We start from the raw sequence: 18,871 nt of genomic DNA, 5'->3' as shown, positions 1-18,871 counted from the left end.
GGAGCTTAAGCTGGATGTCTTCAGGTTAAGTCTTGTAGCAGAATGGTATGTGCTCTTGGGCATTTATTAGCAGGCCTGACAGAACTTTGTAACATGTCCCGATTAAACAACTCAGCCTTGAACATTTCTCACTGGCATTACAACTTGTTAACTCCCTTAATAAACTCTTTAGTCATGAATTTTGGATATTAGAACCTAGAGATAAAGTAGAGACTATTAATTCAGACAGCATACCAAGACAAAGACACACAAGAAGGTAGTTCTGGACTTTCAGTGTGTAGCAGCCTCAAGAACAATGAGTTCAGGAGGAATGGTAATGTCCAAGGGAGTGTAGGCAAGAAGAAGAAAGATTCACTACAACTTGACAATTATTCATGTGTTTGACAGGAATCGTGGTGGTACAATGGTTACAGTGTTCAGCTGCTGACCGAAAGGTCAGTAGTTCAAACCTACCAAATCATGGTTGTGTTCTTTTGAGGATGAATTTGTCATAGGTACTTGATAAACTAAGCCAAGGAAGAGGGGAGGGAGCAAGTATTAACTAAGAGTTAACAGTAGTTAATAACTCTATTACTACATTGCCTAAGAAAGGAATTGTAATAATAGTACATACACTGCATTGCCTAGGAGTAAGTCATAAGAACATAAATACTAAGATGAATGGAAATATTTTTTAACCAAAAATGTTATTGGTCTATCTAGATAAGACAGGTGGGATAAACAATCTGGAGGAGATAACAAGGGGACCAATGGTTCTGGCGGGGAAGAGAGGAGACATGAGAGAGGGGAGGCAGGAGGAAAGGAAGTGGGCGTTACCCAGGGACAAGGGGACAGGGCTTGATCAAGGGTAATGTAACAGAGAGGAATTGCTGAAACCCGAATGAAGGCTGAACATGATAGTGGGACAAGAGGAAAGTAAAAGGAATTAGAGGAAAGAGCTAGGAGGCAAAGGACATTTTTAGAGGTATAAATACAGATATGTACATATGCAAATATATTTTTATGATGATGGGGAAATAGATCTATGTTCATATATTTATAGGTTTAGTGTTAAGGTAGTAGATGGACATTGGCCTCTACTCAAGTACTCCCTCAATGCAAGAACATTCTGTTCTATTAAACTGGCATTCCATGATGCTCATATTCCCAACATGATCGCAGAAGACAAAGCGGGTGCATAAGCAAATGTGGTGAAGAAAGCTGATGGTGCCCAGCTATCAAAAGATATAGCATCTGGGGTCTTAAAGGCTTGAAGATAAACAGGTGGCCATCTTGCTGAGAAGCAACAAAGCCCACATGGAAGAAGCACACCAGCCTGTGTGATCACGAGGTGTCAATGGGATCAGCTATCAGGCATCAAAGAACAAAAATCATACCATTGTGAATGAGGGGGAGTGTGGAGTGGAGACCCAAAGTTCATCTGTAGGCAACTGGACATCCTCTTACAGAAGGGTCACGAGGAGGAGATGGGCCAGTCAGAGTGCAGTGTAGCATCGATAAAACATACAACTTTCTTCGGATTCTTTCATGCTTCCCCCACCCCCACTCCCAGCCCTATGAATTCATTACCTCTTTTCCCCAATTCCTAGCATATGTGTTGCATATTAGCTGTGAGAGATGAATAGAAACATATACTTCAGCATCTTTCAGTTGGCTTTTCTGTCTCCCTCGTGCATGAATCCATTGTTTTATTGACGTGAATGGGGAAAGAGCTGTCCACATGTTGCCACATCTGATCATGGTGTGGTTACTGTATTTTCGATATTCACGAGGGCATTTTAAATGACTTTCTTTCACCTAAACACTGGCATTTCTGAAACTAACTGGACAGTGTACACATCTTACTCAGGTGTGTTATGATTCCCTAAGTAGGCTTCTTCTGGACAATTTTTAACATACATTTTCTCCCTTTGGACAGGGCCGCAAGCTCCTTATTATTGGGACCACTAGCCGCAAAGATGTCCTTCAGGAGATGGAGATGCTGACTGCGTTCAGCACCACCATCCACGTGCCCAACATTGCCACGGGGGAGCAGCTGCTGGAGGCCCTGGAGGTGAGGAGCCCAGGGAGGACTAGGGTCTCCTGCACCTATTGCTTGGTTTCTAGACGAACCTAGAACTGGGCGCCTGGGACACTACCCCTGATCAGTTCCAGAAATAGGAGGAAGAAGCAATTAAGAGAAGTGACAGTCCCTTAATTTCCCATCCCTGGGTGTAGACGTGTAAACCTGCCAGGAGTGACTTACTCTGACGCCCGACATGAGTCATGGGGGGTGGGGGCTGTGAGGGAGTCATCATGTAAAGAAGTCAGCTCTTTAGAACAACTTTCAGCACATTTCCTTCATTTAATAAATTCAGAACTGTCATTGAAACCTTAGAAATGTCAGGAAATCTAGATACATTAAAAAACTTTTATTAACAATTTTACAATATAGAAATGTTTTCTGAACATTTTTTGAGGATGTCAAAATTGGAATTTTTTCCAGGCTATCTCCTACACTACACTTTTGATTAATACCAGTGAACACAAATGAATTGTTGAGCCAGCTGGAAACGGTATCGGGGAGCGAGTTGTTCAGCAGCACACGGGCACAGGGCTGATAGCTACTCCCCACTCCGTGGAAATGATCTGTGTGACAGACTCGCCAGGCTATCTGTTGAACAGTTTTTATACAGGGCTTGGGTAAGAGAGTGGAATGTAGTCTACTTTAAGACCTACACACTCGGAGAAAGGAATGGTAAAGATAGTTATTCCAGTATTCATTTTCATATTCGTGTGTGTGCCTTCTGAGGGTAGAAAGGGCAAGCTGGACTTTAGACTCTGAGAAAACCCTGTCAGCGTAAACCAGCCAGATTCCATCTCTGATCTTTGAAGCCTATGAGTGCGCATTTCGGTAAGTAACGTTGACCCTCGTGCTGTAACCGTGCTGTCGTTCATGTCAGTTGTTGTTGTTGTTGCAGCTTTTGGGCAACTTCAAGGACAAGGAGCGCGCCACAATCACACAGCAAGTCAAAGGAAAGAAGGTCTGGATAGGAATCAAGAAGCTACTGATGTTGATCGAGATGTCCCTCCAGGTAGGACGCCTCTTCCTTCTGCATGGGGTCCACACTCAGAAAGGAGCGCCATGCGACCCCAGAGGGTCACGTGACTTCCTTGTGCTATGGTTTTGATTACATTCGAATTCCCCTAGGTTGCAAAGTTCCTTTTAGAGAGTCTCTCTCCTTCAGGGAGTCACGAGATCAAAATCTTTGAAGGGACTTCCGAGAAGACTCGGTCAGCTGCCCGCCCCCACCTCTAATTTTAGAGCTGAGTGGAGCAAATGTCCCCCAGGTTGGCACCTTCTGTTCCTCTTCTCAGAGCCCCACTCTTCCTGTGTCCATCTGTCTGCTCGTCCTTTCCTGGCGCCCATGCCCGTTAGGAACTGGATCCCTGCAGCGCTCGCTCTCTGAAGGCAAGGACTTTGGCTTTCCCTCACTGAAAACGCTGCCCTGGGAACAGAACCAGACAGCGAGTTGGGGTGCTCAGGAGACATCTGGGGGATGAATGAACTGGCTGCATGGAAATGCTGGTCTTGCTGCTCTGGGCTGTCGATCAGTCAGTGGGAGCAGTAGGTGGTCGAAGTGAAGTCTGAATTTCAGAGACTTCTGAAACCCAGAGCATAAAATGAATGCCTTTGATTTTTTTTGATCAGGGTAGGTGAAATATAATTTGAGGGGCTTTCAGAAGCCCGCAGTTCACCACGGCTCACACTCGCAGGTGTCGACACTTCAGGTTGAGTTGTGAGATAGGACAGAACCTCCAGCCAGGCTCTCCCCTGGGTCTTGTCCCCGGGAAGTGTGAGAACAGACAGAAGTGGTTGATCGCAAAGGCACCTTTGAGTTTCTCTATTGTTCTTGTAGCTTTCGGACCATTTTTAATCCAATTTATTTATCTAGCCGTCTGCACAGTAAATTAAAGTTACAGACAAATGGCTTTGCTCAGGATTATTCTCGGGAAAGGTGCACTTACAGGTGGATTGGCGCTTCCCTTGGAAGAAGATAAATCTGTCAGATAGCTCTACTCTTCGGTTTTTGTTTTTTTGTTTCTTTCATTTCAGCAATGTTTCCCCCCACAATAATTGCACAGAAGAAACTATGTGAGGTGGTTTTTTTTTTTCCCTCTCCCCATTCCCATCCCACCCCACCCCCTTCCTCTGCCTTTGATGCCTGCAGGTCAGCGATCCAGCTAATGCCTCTTCTGGATGTAGGGCAAAAAGGGAGAGTGTGGCACTTGGGCCTAATCTTCAGCGACTGACACTTCATAGGCCTCCGAGCTTGAACCCTTGCTGTCAGATGGATTTCGTGCAGCTGAGTGGCTCCCCCTTAGATATGCCTCCGAGAGCCCGAGCCCAAGTGGGGAGGCATGTGGTGGAGCAGAGTAGAAGTCACGTTACCTCTCCGCTCCCGACACACAGTTTTGTTACGACTTGCACAGTGCCGTGGAGCTGTTCTGACTGGATGTCACCTGGGGGAATAAAGTCATTTATCTAGATTACGTTTTCCTCCCTTTCTCTTGACTTAATTCCATAGCTACAGGCAAGTCAGTCCGTGGTTGCTCACACATATTAAATATATTTAATGGGCAGAGACCTGCAAGTACTGAGCTGCAGCCAGTTGCTTTTTTTTTTTCCTCTCAAGACCTTGACAATTGATTCATATGTAATTCTATTCCCAAAGTGGGAAAATGTGTCTTTTGTGAGCTCTTCACACTTTTTCTTAGTTCTTTGTAGTCTGACCTCTTAACTTTGATACATTTGAAACTCACGTGCGGTGTTTTTCTGAGATAGAGGACTGGCTCTGTCCTTTAAAGAGCAGGCGGGATGTGGGGGGGGGCACAGAATCCAGTTGCACACGCATCTGAGCGTTCTTCCCGGAGGGCAGGGAGTTTCCGCTGGGAAAACAGACTCCTGCCCTGGAACATTTTTGAAAACGTAGGTGTGTTTCTTATAGTAAAAATAAATAAATTCATCTCAAGGAACCAAAAATATTTTTAATGATCGTTTTCTAGATAACTTCACATTTCTGGTGGACCAGTGAGACTAACGTGGACCTCAACAAATGAGTATAACATGCATATAAAGTGAAAACCAATAGCTAATTAATGACAGCAGCCTGCACCCAGCCCGAGTCAAACGCCCGCCCCACCCCCAGGCACTGCTCTTGGGGAGGGGAGGGGTCCCAGGTTACCACAGAGACGTGTTTAGGGTTGGCAGCCCCTCTCTTTGGATTCTTTGACTTTGTTCTTAGTTTCGACCCAGTTTCTTTCATTAATTGCCAGTAAACTGTGCAAGGGAGCCTGAAGCTCAGAGGAGCAAAATTGTTGGTCGTATGGCTAATAAGCTGTCGTTCAGCCATGTGACCAGCCTCCATTTGGTGTCTTCAGGCCGAGCCTCCCCTTAGACCGAAGATGAGCCCTGTCTGTGCAATGGCTGTTGTCGGGGCCTCCGTGCACGGCCCCGGGGTTGGGCTGCCTGGCGCCTCACAAGGGAACTGCCTCCTCGCCCCGGTGCTAGCCCGGGGAGTCCTGGCTGCGATACCTGGGCCCAGCCAGGTGGCACGTGTGCCTCCAATGAGTCTGGTCCAGGAGCAGGGAACGCATCTCCGTGAGGCGGTGGAGTGTTGGTAGAAGTTTAAAGTATGAAGCCGTGCCTCCTTGGCATGAAGCAAGAGCTTGGTTCTTGGGAGACGCTGCTAACCTGCCCTTTTCACTTCTGGTGCTTTCAGATGGACGCGGAGTACCGGGTGAGGAAATTCATGGCCCTCTTAAGAGAAGAAGGAGCGTAAGTAGAGGTGACACTTGGGACATCCCAGTGCTGGTGTTTTCTGAGTGTGCTGCTGCCTTCCTTATCTAGTGTCGCAACAGACACCACCGGTCAATGGTTGCTCGAAGGGAAGCCTGTCTTCCCACCCTTGAGGCCCCAGGGCCGCCTGCAGAGCCCCGCTTCCTCTGTCAGCGATGGAGGAAGGCCCTGGTCTCCAGCTTCTGCTTCCGGGTCCCTCGGAGACCTCCATGTATTTGTCGGCTGTCTTATCCCATCTCTCCTGCTTGCGTGCTGATTTAATCTCTATCTCGAGAGAGATTGACTCAGCACTTACCCCACACTCATCCTGCCTTATTAACAAAGGCCACCCATCCCCAAGTAGGATGATAGCCACAGACATGCAGGTTAGGATTTATAGCACACTTTGGGAGGATTCTCTGAAATCTTGACACTCCCCCCGGAGGTGAAGGCAATCTGGCTGCAGCATCTGTCACCCACTGATGGCCAGGGTTGATTCCGGTGATCTGGCTGGCTAGGCGGGTGTCCCCTCCCTCCCTCACCGCTCCATGTGCAGACTCAGTTGAAGAGGACCGTCCTTCAGTCAAGGACATGCAAGTAGCTGTGCTCCCTGCTAGAACCTGCACCCAAGCTCTCAGGGCAAATCCCTCTTCATCTGGGAACGTCTAGACCACAGTTCTCTCTGCAAATGCATGGCCGGGCACAAGACAGACCTACTCCTGCTGCACGTGGGAGAAGTTGGAGGGAAAGAAGGGATCAGAGGCCCCAAACAAGCCCAAGGCCCAGGGAAGAAAATCATCCCCAGACCTTGGAGGACAACAGAGAAGAGTTACTCTGGCCTGTTTCCTGCCCAGGAGGCACACGGCATTCTGCCCTTGGACCCTTGTCCTCTTCACTCTAAGCTGGTGCGTGTTCTGCTGTGTTTTATTAGGTTCATAAGTCACAAGCTTAGCCTCTTTCACGAAAGATTGGATAGCCACATTCTTGGGGAACTCCCTAGAATGCGTGTCCTTCGTTTGTACAACCAGTTTTTCCAAATCTTTATAAGTTTCGTTTTAATTCCGCCCCGTCATTATGTAAGTTCATCTTTCCTCTCCGATTTACTATAAGCAGCAAAGCACTTAGACCCTTTCAAGCCTGGCTTAGAAGTCTCTTTAAACAGATAGCCAAGGTTTTCATCGAGAAGTTCCACCTTCCAAGAAACACTGGCACACAATTCCAACGAATTCTTGGCCACCGAATGGAGTACAAGAGCCCTTCCGCCATCGTCCAAGCCCATGCTCTCGGAACGCTTTACCAGAGCCCACCGGCATCCACGTTCTGCTGGCGGGGCCGAAGCCCCCTTACTTCTTCCGTGCCCTCACCGGAATGGCCTTTGGCCCCCGCAAGTCTACCAAGCCTCTTCAAAGGCAGTCTAGGCCTTCCTGTAGGGCACCTTCATACCCTTCCAGCCTCTGTCCACATCCCAGTTCTAAAACGTCCACATTTTAAGTGATCTGTTGAAGCAGCCCCCTCTTGTGCAGACTGTTGTAATTGTCTAGTACTGTTATGAAGACTAGGACCGTAGCTTCAACAACAAGAAATTCATGTGCAGTTTGGGAGGCTGCCAGTCCGAATTCAGAGTCCAGCCCTGGGAGGGCGGCTAGGTGTGCTCTCTGTGGGCGCAAGAGGAAGGTCCTGGCTCCTTCCACTTCAGCTTCCTGGCTCCTTGGAGTTAGTTCTCCAGGTGTCTTGGCTGCTGTCTTGCCCGGTCTCTGCTCTGCTCTGCTCCCTTGCTTGTTGGATCTCCTCCCTCTCAGAAGAGGCCGACTCCAGACATCCCCTGCACTCACCCTGCCTCCTTAACGTTACTGAGATGCCCATTCCCCAGCAGGTGCTGAGGTTCGGATTTCCACCATCGATTTGTAGGGCACACCGGTCAATTCCCGGAAGTTGTTTGCATGCAGATTTACCGCATGTCTGTATCCTAAGGCCACTGTTTGCGTTCACTAGAATCTCTCCTATGTTGCAGGTCTGAGAGACCGAGCAAGGAAGTGGGTTGTACTGTGGGTTTGCTCTCCCTGTCCTGCTTCACAAAGCTCCCTGCCGTGCTGCGCGACAAAGCTCAAGGGTACATGTTTAGTAGGACCTGCTCATATGTGCATGGAGCTGTAACCCTTTCCTTCCGTGTGACGCTCCTGATAGCACATGCCTAGTGAGAAATGTAGAAACCTTAGCGGGAGCGTTTAGTGCCTTTGTGTTGAGCGGTTCTTTGAAGACTCTGACCTGTTGTGTGTGTGTGTGTGTGTTTTCCCTCTGCAGCAGCCCCCTTGACTATGATTGAAAGTGGACCATCCCCAGCACACAGTGACCAAGGGAAGTGACCAGTGCACGCCGGGCTGGGATCTTCACTCCTGTCTCAAGCTGCGGACGCAGTGAAATGTCTCCTCCACCACCACGCGCACGCTCTGCATGTGTAGTGCAATAAACCCCTTCTTGCCGCTGAGCTAGTCTAGCGTTTTGTGGAAGGTGCAGGTCTGCTTTAGAATGCTGTGCTTACTCCTCTGTGCAAGCCGACTCCTCCTGACTCAGGTTTTACGTGTGAGAGAGGTACTGTACTTGTGAACACTATACATTTGAAGCTCCCTACCACCACCACCACCCACCCACCCCCTGAAAACTCTCAGTAAATGTAACGAATGCAAGCCACCACACGACCAAGTTGACTGAAGACGTTTTATGTGCAAGCCAGGAACATGGGCTAGCGCTGTCAGTTTAAAGAGGTTGTCTGCAGCTTCCCTGTGCTGATGACACTCAGGGCTGGTAGGGATATGGTTAAAGGTTCTCCCAGAAAACTAGCCTGCTTTCTTTGCCTGAAGAAGCGGGTCTCAGGACTTTTCAGCTAATGCGCGCGGTCCTTTTCAGACCTGTCTCCACGTTGCAAGAGGAGGCCTTTCGTCACTGGAAGTCCAGTTTGGGGGCTGGGAGGCAGGGGTGGGTTGGCGGTGGCCTGTGACATCCCCTGAATGGAAGCGTGGACTCCTTGGGAGAGACAGGCTCATCGTCACCACTGCAGAAATGTCAGAGGAAACACACATTCCTAAACAGGAAGTACTGACTCAAGCCCATTTACAGACCTCTCAGCATTAATTGGCACCCAACTCTAAGTGGCTCAGTTCCTGAGACTTATCAGTGACACCACCTTTGGGGGTTCCCTCTCAGCTGAACTCACCCCCTTGAAATTAGCTTTATTATGCAGTATCATCTAACACACTATTTATTCTCCCACAAAGCAAGCCCGCCCGCCCCCCGCCCCCCGGCTTCCTGTATCCATTCCAATGCCCTGACCAGGTGTCCTCTACCTTATCCAGGCTTCTGCAGAGGGAAGGAGCGCTCACAGGGCCTCCGGCGGGTGCTTGGCCTCCTAACTGAGTTAGAAGGAATGTAATTAGGTCGTCATATTTGGAGATGAGACTGACAGCGCATGCCACCCTCTCCCCATCGCTGCTACCCAGGAGCAGTGAGGGCACTCCCCAGTGGCACTCCCAGGTGGCTGTCGTCGTCCCTGTGGCAGAAGGTAGACCCTGTCTCTCCATGCCTTGCTGTCTGTGTGCTTTGGTTTGGGGGTCTCCCCCTTGCTTATTTCATGGCTCTGTAAACAGTGGACTGTGCTGTGTAACCCTGTGACCCCTGGAGCCCCTGACCTGTCCCCTCCCTGCTCTCTCCCCTCCCACAAAGCAGCACACATTGTATTACCTGATGTCTCTTGTAAAATGAGGGTGATGTTTTTGTGTTTTGTCCAAAACTATATTGAAAAAAATTATGAATATTATATTGTTAAATGCAAATGAAGGAATGCAATAAATATCCGTGGGAATGTTTGGGTGCCCATTATTCTACACAAACCGGTCGGCTGTCCTGGGGTGACTGAGGAAGAGGGGCTCGGAGAAGCCCCTAGGGTGTTACAGCTAGCATAAGACAAGTGGTTTGCCCTTAAGACATGATTTTTAATGTCTGAACATGTGGTTATTAAAAATAATGTAGTCATTTTTTAAGCATATAAAAGAGCTAATGCACAAAAACCTTTATACTTCTGCTTGTACTTATTTTTGCCTATCAAAAATCAGAGGTGCCAAAGCCAGAAAGGGCAGGCATTCCCTGGCGAGCATCACTCCTGCCGGTGAAATGTACCAGGAACATGTCCAGTGAGCCTTCTTCACAGGTTGCGTTTGGGTACCAAAGATTTTTTTTCCCATTTGTTCTGAAAGATAAAATTTTCCAGCTCAACCCTGATCCCGCCATGGTTCAAGCCCTCTCTGAGCCCAGGAGAGCTGGAAACCTCCCCGTCCCTGTCTAACCTTGCCCAGGTAAGTTCTGGAGGAATCCCCAAACTCCCAAACTTTTTCCAAGCAAGTGCTTGGCAGCAGAGCAGGCTGGGATAAGACACAGGCAACTCCACCCACATCTCCCTCAGTGCCCTGTCGCTAGTTCTTCCCAGGGGGGTATCAACCTCAAAAGAAGACATTGTTTTATGTTTGCTAAGTGTGACCGTCCTCACTAAGACACTGTTTTAATGTAACTCGGGAAAAGTGTGGTCCACTGTGGTCAAAATCTGCCCGGGGACTATAATGAACCGCCTCCACTGAAAGCTTCAGTAACAGGTCTTGAAGCCACGGCGTGGATTCAGGTGCGTCTCTAACCATCAAGCTCTGAGTCAGCTCTAAACTCCCACTCCAACCCGAGTCCAGGTCCAAGCAGGACGGCCTTCCCCTGGCCTGGCAACTTGGCCCATCAGCCTCTTCAAAGACGTGGCGGGGAGAGGTGTGTGTGCACGTTCAAAACAGCATGTAAATGGCATGAGTTATTGCAAAACCATCTACAGATTCTCATCGGCTGACGGCTGCCGAGCCCGGCTCCTGGCGCAGAGCCCACTGAGGGCGTGTGCTGGACAGACACCAGGACGGCCGGCACAGGAGACTGCGCCTGTGATCAGCAAGAACCCCAGGAGATGAGGACGGAACTTCGAGGTCCCCAGCACGCAGTCTCCACCCAGCTAACCTGCTCTCACAGTTTGGGGAGCGAAAGATCCACGGCCAAGGGGGCGGTTTGCATCCTAGGTGGTTTGGGGAGAGGAGCGTACCACGGCTTTACCAGATGAATTTCGTTTGTGTTTGTAGTCCAGCCACCACTTGCGTGCATGCCCTCATATGTTGGGCTGGCATGGGCTATGCCATAAGAAATGCCTAGGTTAGTGGCACCCTCCCTCGTCCCTGCCGGTCTCTGCATTTTCCCTTCCTCCTCTGCTTTCTCAGAAGCACATCCCCCTCATCCTCCAACTCTCACACCTTCCTTTGCCTTCATTTTAAAAAGAAAGATGCCTCTTTGAAATACGTCTTCTCATTCTATTTCCTTTGGGAAGCATCTTCTAACCACCTCCTGCTCCTGGGGGGGTGAGCATTTGTGCGTGCAGAGAAACAAGATGTTCGCTCTATCAATGGCCCTCTTTTTAATCAAGGCACATGATGAATCACAGGTGGGATTATAAATGGCCTCGGCGATTGTGAATAGGCACCATGCGAGTATTCGGCAATCTCATAGGTGGAGAGGGGAAAAGGGAGCCAGGATGCTGGGGAAGATGAGTATGGTATTAGCTCTCCGTAAAAGGGAAACGAAAATGAAGATGAGACCAGATGCAGAAGAGGTGTGTGCCTGCTCTCCGCGTCCCATTCCTGGAACACGTGACCGTCACAGTGTTTGTCGTTTAAGCTTCTCAGGAGCTAGACACCTGGCGAACAGAGCAACGCAAGTGGCCACTCCTGAGCCAGGAGGGGAGGAAGGTCCGAGTGGGCCACAGGACACAGGCTCTCTTCTGCTCTTGGCTCTGTCCCTAAGAGAGGCAGGTCAGGAGGAGGAGTGGGGAAAGGAGAACATCTTCGCCATTCTCATCGACCTTGTACCAAGCAAAGCACAGGTGTCACTGCATGACTAGGTCTGAAGGCCACATGAAACCGAGTTAGAGCCCCGCACAGTTGAGCAGGTGTGATGTCTGAGCCAACCCTTTGGGAGCCAAAATGCAGGAAGAGAATCTGGAGCGAGCTCCTGGGTAATCTTCACAGCCCAAACCAATCCCGAAGGGCAGTGACACCTGGTCCAGACAGGCTGCCAGGCTCCGGCACACGGCTGTCTTCCCTGACCCACTTCCCCTTCCTTCCACAGCCTGGCTCCCACAGCTAGCTCACAGGGGAGAGGCCATTTCCAGGCAAGCATCCCTTTCAATAGAGCTAAGCCTCCTGCCCTAGTCAATGGAGCTGAAAGCAAGGAGGAAGGGAACAGGCCAGCACCAATCCCAGGGCCTGCTAGCCACGCCCTGTCGGAAGTGCTGGGGTCCAGGAAAGGAAAGGCTGCCTAGGTGGGTCAGCGCCAATACCAGAAATCCTTCACCAGAAACTGACCTAGAGCAAAGTAAGGCTGTCAGGATGCCCTGTCGCATGTAGATCAGACCTACCGCCCAGGGCATCCTAGAGGCATTGGCTTAGCGGTCACGGCCATCGACGAGCGTGAGCACGGCCCAGCAGAGAGCCCTGACCTGAACATCCACCTGGAAAGTCCGGTTTCATTTACCTTCTCTTTAATGACTTAACAGAAAGAAACTGCATGATGAAATATATTTTCTCCAAATATATATATATTTATATAATAGATAATCTTAGTTAACTCAAAGGTATATACATCGTATAATAAATAATATTTATAAAAAGAGGCTTTTTGAATATAAAATCAAAAAGATCAACAACTTCTACAACTTTTTACAAAACTTTGGATACAGCAGGTTGGAGCCTAACACCCGACTGGCGAGGATACTTACAATGCACTCCATGGACTAGTATTAAATAATGACTTGTCGGCTACTTGAATACTCCCAGAAACATGACTTTATCACTTTTAATATAGAATACATAGATAGAAGATGGGAAGTTCTGAAAATTTGTATCCATTCTGCTGAAATGACCTCCCGTTAAAGCGAGCATCAGTGGGCAGGGCTGGGAGCACGGCCAAGGGGAGAGGGAGGGGAACTCTGCAGACTCCGGAGAGGGGGGCTGTGGCCAGCAGATTCCAGGGCGCAGGCGCAGCTTGGAGACTGGTCTTGACAAGCCTGCCAGAGCAAGCAAGAAGACTGTTGGCCAGCTCTCTGAGGCCACTGGTTGGCAGGCCCGGGAGAGATGGTGGGAAAAGAGAAAAAGCTTGGTTCTACTCTCAGCCCTGCTGCACCTCTTCTGGCGGATTCTCCTGAAGACAGATTCCTTCTCTGCCTCCCATCCATCCATTCGACTACCCTTGGCTAGCTTCCTGTAGGACACTAAGCTTGTAGAACTCGGCGGTGAGATGCTTTAACCAAGGGCTTAAGTGCCCACTCGGCCTCGTTAGAATGCCCGGTGATCCTGAGCCTGGATGGCGGCTGTCTCAGAACACCGGGGAGCGGTAGAGGGCTGCTGACCCTGCTCCCTGTTGGCTCCCACAGGCCAGAGAACGAACAGGTGGGTGAAGACATGCCCTTGTTGGGGAAGAAATGACTGAGTTCTCTGGACTAGATCACTACTCCCTCAGTGCCCCTTGAGCGTGACCTAGAGTCGCGCTGCCCTCCCTGCGCTGTTCTGATGAAGCCTACAGGTGAGCCCGGCCTGGAAGGGCTCGGCAGTCCCTTCCCGAGAGACGACCGTGGCTATGGGGGCTGAAGGCTGCTTGCCCCAGACAGAACCTGGTCACGCTATCCAAAAAGTATAAAGACACTGCACAGGCGGTGGGAGCTGAAGAACGGCAGGAAGTTGGTTCACTTTGTGATGTAGCTGCGGTTCCCGGGAGCGCCTTGAGACAACAAGAGCCCAGCTGCTCACAACCAGGACCCCAAGCTCTGCCCGGCCACCCTCACAATTACCTTGGGCCCCGCACCACTTGGTGGTAACTTCAGCTACGGCTTTCAGCCTGTGACGGTAGATCAGATTGGAGTGGGAGTAGACAAAAAAGGGGACTGCGGAGGTTTGTCCTACCGACTTCACAACTCCCACCGCACAGACGTCTCGGAGTGCCACCAGAAGAAGCCGTTTGGAAAGAGTCTTGCCCGTACTGGTGTCTTGGCCACCAGGCAGAGAGCTCCACGTTAGCCCAGCCTGTCCTGTGGGAGTAGTTTCTGTTTTGTTTCATTTTTATTTTCTTTTAACATGTGCAAAGATAAGCCATGGGTCTGTTCCTATCAGACCCTAGAGAACCAAAAAGAAAACCCCTGCCTAAAACAAACAAACAAACAAAAATAAAAACCACACACCATCCAGGGCCGAGTGAGAAACAGAGGAAAAGGAAGAGGCCTCCCCCGCCGGCGGGCGGGTTGGGTCCAGGTCATTTACAACCGTGCATCCGGCAACAGTCCATATGCCTTGCTGTCCCGTGCTGAGGGCCGAGACCCGGCTCCAGGTCCTGCTTCCCATGGGACTTCGGTGAATCCGCCCAGTCACACACTTCACCCGTTCCCAGCACCCTTTGGGAAAACAAAGGGAGATGATTGGATGATTGGCAACGGAATTCCTTTCCTAAAGAAGCCACCCAGTAGAATGCCGAGATAGTGGAGGCTGCCTGCCGGCAGTTGCTCATGCCACCAAAAGTGACAGGGGCTTCTGTGTGTCCCTCTAGTGCCCATATGCCTGTCATGGCGGGAGGCCGAGTGCTTTCCAGGAAGAGCCGTGGGGCTCTAGGGGCCACAGGCGGAGATCCATAGCCTTCCTCCCCCACTTTCTCACTGGGAGCCTCGGGCAACAGGAAGGCCAGTAGCAAGCTGTTCCCAGAGTGGAGGACTCGGGTAGAGCCTGGGAGCAGGCCCAGTCCCCGACGTAAAGCAGACCCCTGTGTTGTTTTGTGTAAGGCATCAGTGATGAAAGGTCCCAGCATGAGAACGTCTATATCACTAACTCCAAATAAGCCTTCCCAGGAGGCTGCAGTGTGCACCTGCATTCGTTTGTCTGTTTGCATCTCTCACAGGATTGCAGGTCAAAGCCTTGCTGACAGCGGGGTCCACAGCCCCACAGCTAGCGGGGGCAGAGCCAGGGCCTGGGGCCATCCAGGCCACTTGACTCCCCTCTGGGTCCCTTTCCAGCTCCTTGGGCTCAGCGGGTACTCGTAAGGTAGGGACTTAATGGTGAGCTCCAGGCACTGGACAAGCTGGCCTCCTCGTTCGTACAAGGGCTCTTCTTGTGGTGCAAAGGGCTCCTGACCCTTACCTCCCGCCTACCTGCCTGTCCAGACACTGTCGCCAAGAGAAAGCTGGAGACCCTGGCCATGCCACCCCCACCAGCTGGCCTCAGTTTGCCGTCTTGTACACAGTGTGAAGGGGGTGGGGGGAGACACAACCGAGTGTCCAGCCAGCAGACGTCTGGGCAGTCACGCCGGGAGGCCAGCCTGGTGGGAACTCTTGGCTGCCTCTCCTCGGACACCCCGACCACGACACTGGTCAACCCTGCAAGGGACCAGCTCTTCCCAGAGGGGGCCATGAGGCGCAGAGAGGCCGCACAACATGCCTGAGTTGAGCCCTTCTCAAAGGGGCACCATGCTGGGCGAGAATTCCTCACTCTCCAGAGTGGGGCTCCCACAGTGTCGAAAGGGCATGGGCCAGGGTCTGCCATGCGTGGCACCTGGTAGAGCAGTGGATACAAGACTGTGAAGACCACCACTCGTGTCAACCATGGGGGGAGGGCTGGGAGAGAGCAGTTTCTTCTTGAGAGTCCGTGGAGTGCAGAGGCTGGGTGGAAGGGGGAGGCGTGCCAGGTACCCAAGCACAACCCTCTTTTCCCCTCAGAGAGGATGGCTTTTTCCAGCTATCCAGCCTGGGGCGGATGGGGTGGGATGGATTTGGACGAGAGTCGTAGAGGTCCCTATCTGATACATATGCCCCTTAGAGCCACTGACAAGGCCAGGGCTGCTGGCTCACGCCCCACCTATGGTCTTTCTGGCCACTAACTCACTGTTCCCATCTGTGAAATGGACGGGCTCTAGGCCCTCCCAGGAATTTGCATTCTGGAAGTGACTTTCCTTCCGCCTCCTCTCCTTCTTGCTCATCACACCCCACTGCTGGATGGCTGGGACCCTGTGTGGTCTCTCGTCTTGGTGACCTCAGAAGACGGTGGCCACCGCCATTTTCAAACATCCCTGACACCTTGGCTGGCTACTGTTGGCCCAGGCGTTTCCAGTAAGTGCCTGGCCTTTGTCCCATGTCTGTGAGAAGCAGTAAGTCACATTGCTCCAGTGATGGCATTATTTCTGGCCACTGTCACCACACCATGGCATGAGTCTCTGAGAGCTTTATCGTGCTTCCTAGTCCTGAGCACTGTGCAGGCCGCACCACCCTCACATGGCCCAGCCAGCACCAGCCCCGGGCAGGCGAGTCCTTAGGCCTGACCGAGCAGGAGCCCCCAGAGCTCTTGGTGTTTGTTTCTGACCTAACGAGTGACAGGTGGGGAAACAGGTCTGGGAAGGCGTGCTTGTCTGGGTTACACAGTGGCAGATCATGGGAGCCAGGCAGGGGCTGCCACCACTGTTAAGCATGTCCAGTCAATCCCGATTCCTAGTCACCTTATATGACAGAAGGTATTTTCTAGGCTGTAATCTTTATGGGGCAGATCACCAGGGCTTTCCTCCAGCGGAGCTGCTGGTGGGTTTGAACCACCAACCTTCCAGTTAGCAGTGAAGCACTTAACCATTGCACCAGCAGACCCCCTTGATCCAGGGCAATGCCTGCCCAGTCCAGACCCAGGCCTCCATGGGCCCTAGAACACTGGGGACCACCCTGTGCCACACCCAGCTACTCCTGGGCTTTCAGGGCAACGAGCCTCCCACGCTGACCACCTCTGGGAAGCTTGGGAACACAATCCAGGGCTTTTGATCCCTGCATTACTCACCGCCATCACTGAACTTGAATCCCTCCTGCTCCCACCATCATCCATAAACGCCATGCAAATGCTTTCTGCTCCACCCAAGCCTCAGATTCCCCAGCATAAGGCCGCTTCTCCCCGAGGTCACTGGGATTTATGCTTGTGCAAAAACTTGCCCTCCGTGTTCAAGGTGGATGCAAACTGCCTGTGCCCCCGGAGACAGGGGACATTTGTCCTTTCAGCTACTATTTCAAGAATGTCAACCCCTCATTGTACAGTGAGGAAAGCGGGCCTTGGTGGAGTGAAGAACCAGGAAGTTCAAGGCAAAGAGGGAACTAGAAACCGGGCCTCGGCTGCTGGTCCCACATGGTCCACCTTCTCTCTCCACAAACACTCAACAGTGCTAGTCTGTGGCCATGCAAACACCTGCCCCGGTTCATCATGTGCTAATTTGTGTAAGGTGTTTTAATCAATGGTTTGCTGCATCAAGTGAACACTTGTGGTTATTATGTGTGCTCCATGTCGTCCAAGGCTCTGCCCAAAGGTGGCCCGGGGAAGCTGGAAAAATCTTAGCCTCCGGATCTGACAGCAGGAGCGGAAGGGCCAATGCAATCCCGGCCCAAGGCCCCCCAGCTGCGCCACCAGGGAGCCTACCTTGCTGACTACTTGCAGGTGTGCACGTCGTAGATGCGGACGCACTCCTGGCAGCTGACGTAGCAGCACCAGTGGAAAATGCAGTGGCACTTCTCCTTGCGCTTCTCCGTCCTCGTGTTGTGGCCGCGGCCACAGCAGAGCAGGTCGCAGCCGTCGATGCCGTGGGATGTGACATTGCAAGTCCGGTCCCTGGTGCCGAAGGAGCCAGTCTCAGGGTTGGGCTCGCAAAAGTTGGGGGAGTGCTCATAGTAGACCAGGTCCCTCTCAGTGGGCGGCTTGAAGAGCGCGTACTTCGCCCGGAGCGTCTCCACCCAGCCGCGGGACTCGCGGTGCTTCTCCACCACCATCTCCGAGGCGCTGTCGTACTTGTCCTTGAGGAAGTCGCCGATGGCGCGGAAGTCGGGCTGGGCCCACCAGCAGGTCTTCACCTCGCAGCTGCCCGACAGCCCGTGGCATTTGCACTTGAGGTGCATGTGGTCCAGGATGGTCTGGGGAAGAGGAGAAGCCGCTCGAGCCCGCACTGACCCCGCCTCGGCTTGCCCCATCCCCACAGCCTTCTCTGCCCGGCTCAGCTCAGGAGGAGCTGCTGGGACCGCCCAAGGCCCACCTGGCCCAACACTGGTGACACGGTGGGTGACCACGCTCCCCTCCACGCAGCCCAGCATGACCCGAAATCGCAGGCCATCGGCTGGGGGCATGACTGGCTCCTCGCCGCCAGGAAAGTGTGGGGGCCCAGTGCAAAGTCCAGGGGTTGGCAGTCCGGGCACCTGCCCAGCGGGGTGGCCACACTCCCAGACTCACCTGTGTCCAGGAGGGCAGCAGGGTAAGGGAGGGGTCCCACCTGGCCAAGGGAGCAGCAAATTTGGGGTCCGCAGCACAGGGCTGCTGGAAGAGGCGAGGCGATGGGGGAGGCCAAGGGGCAGGGCAGGGGCCATGCGAGGGGCTCACCGTGCGACCCGCTTCGTTGTTGTGCTTGTTCATGGCTGAGCGCGCATCCGGCCTGTTCTCGCGCGCGTCTGCGAACTCCCGAGACACCAGCACCCCGAAGTCGGCGTCCTCGCTGCAGCCGCCCCACTTCCAGCCTTCACCGGGTGGCCCCTTATGATGCGAGTCGCAGCCGCAGATGGTGGAGGTGCCCTCGGCGCAGGAACGCGTGACGGCGAAGGCCACGCCAGCCGAGGCGATGGCGTGCACGAAGGCCGACTCACGGGTGGCTGTGGGGAGGTCAGGGGGCAGCAGGGCTCAGGACTGGACCCAGCAAGGGAGCGGGGCTGAGGGGAGGCAGCCTGGGCAAGGAAGAGCTGGAGCTTTTCCCCAGGGAGAAGGGGACTACCCAGTCCACCACCACCACCATCGTTGGCTGACCCAGCAGGGCTGCACATTCCCACTGTAGGGATGAGGAAACAGAGGCCCATGGACAGAGTGTTGGAAATTGTCACTCAGCAGCTTTTAAAAGACAGCTAGCAGCCACCCTCTGGCCTGGCTCCACTCATCCATACTTCCCACC

At 52.2% G+C, this 18,871-nt stretch overlaps 2 protein-coding genes across 2 annotated transcripts in view; one reads left to right on the top strand and one right to left on the bottom strand.

Moving 5' to 3' along the window:
* Positions 1-8,477, top strand: part of NSF (N-ethylmaleimide sensitive factor, vesicle fusing ATPase) — a 138,075-nt gene extending 129,598 nt beyond the window's left edge. The window contains exons 18-21 of the mRNA XM_075562010.1: positions 1,919-2,053; positions 2,961-3,074; positions 5,763-5,818; positions 8,120-8,477. Coding sequence (XP_075418125.1) covers positions 1,919-2,053; positions 2,961-3,074; positions 5,763-5,818; positions 8,120-8,141 — 327 coding nt within the window. The 3' untranslated portion in view covers positions 8,142-8,477. The remainder of the gene's footprint in view (positions 1-1,918; positions 2,054-2,960; positions 3,075-5,762; positions 5,819-8,119) is intronic.
* Positions 8,478-17,372: 8,895 nt separating this feature from the next.
* The window catches only part of WNT3 (Wnt family member 3), a 47,350-nt gene continuing 45,851 nt past the window's right edge, over positions 17,373-18,871 (bottom strand). Inside the window, exons 3-4 of the mRNA XM_075559401.1 lie at positions 18,313-18,578; positions 17,373-17,852 (exon numbers count right to left, since the gene is read on the bottom strand). Coding sequence (XP_075415516.1) covers positions 17,373-17,852; positions 18,313-18,578 — 746 coding nt within the window. The remainder of the gene's footprint in view (positions 17,853-18,312; positions 18,579-18,871) is intronic.

Source organism: Tenrec ecaudatus, chromosome 10 (assembly GCF_050624435.1).
Source record: "Tenrec ecaudatus isolate mTenEca1 chromosome 10, mTenEca1.hap1, whole genome shotgun sequence".
Taxonomy (NCBI): domain Eukaryota; kingdom Metazoa; phylum Chordata; class Mammalia; order Afrosoricida; family Tenrecidae; genus Tenrec; species Tenrec ecaudatus.
Note: the sequence above shows the minus strand (reverse complement) of the source record. Positions and strands in the feature narration are given on the sequence as shown.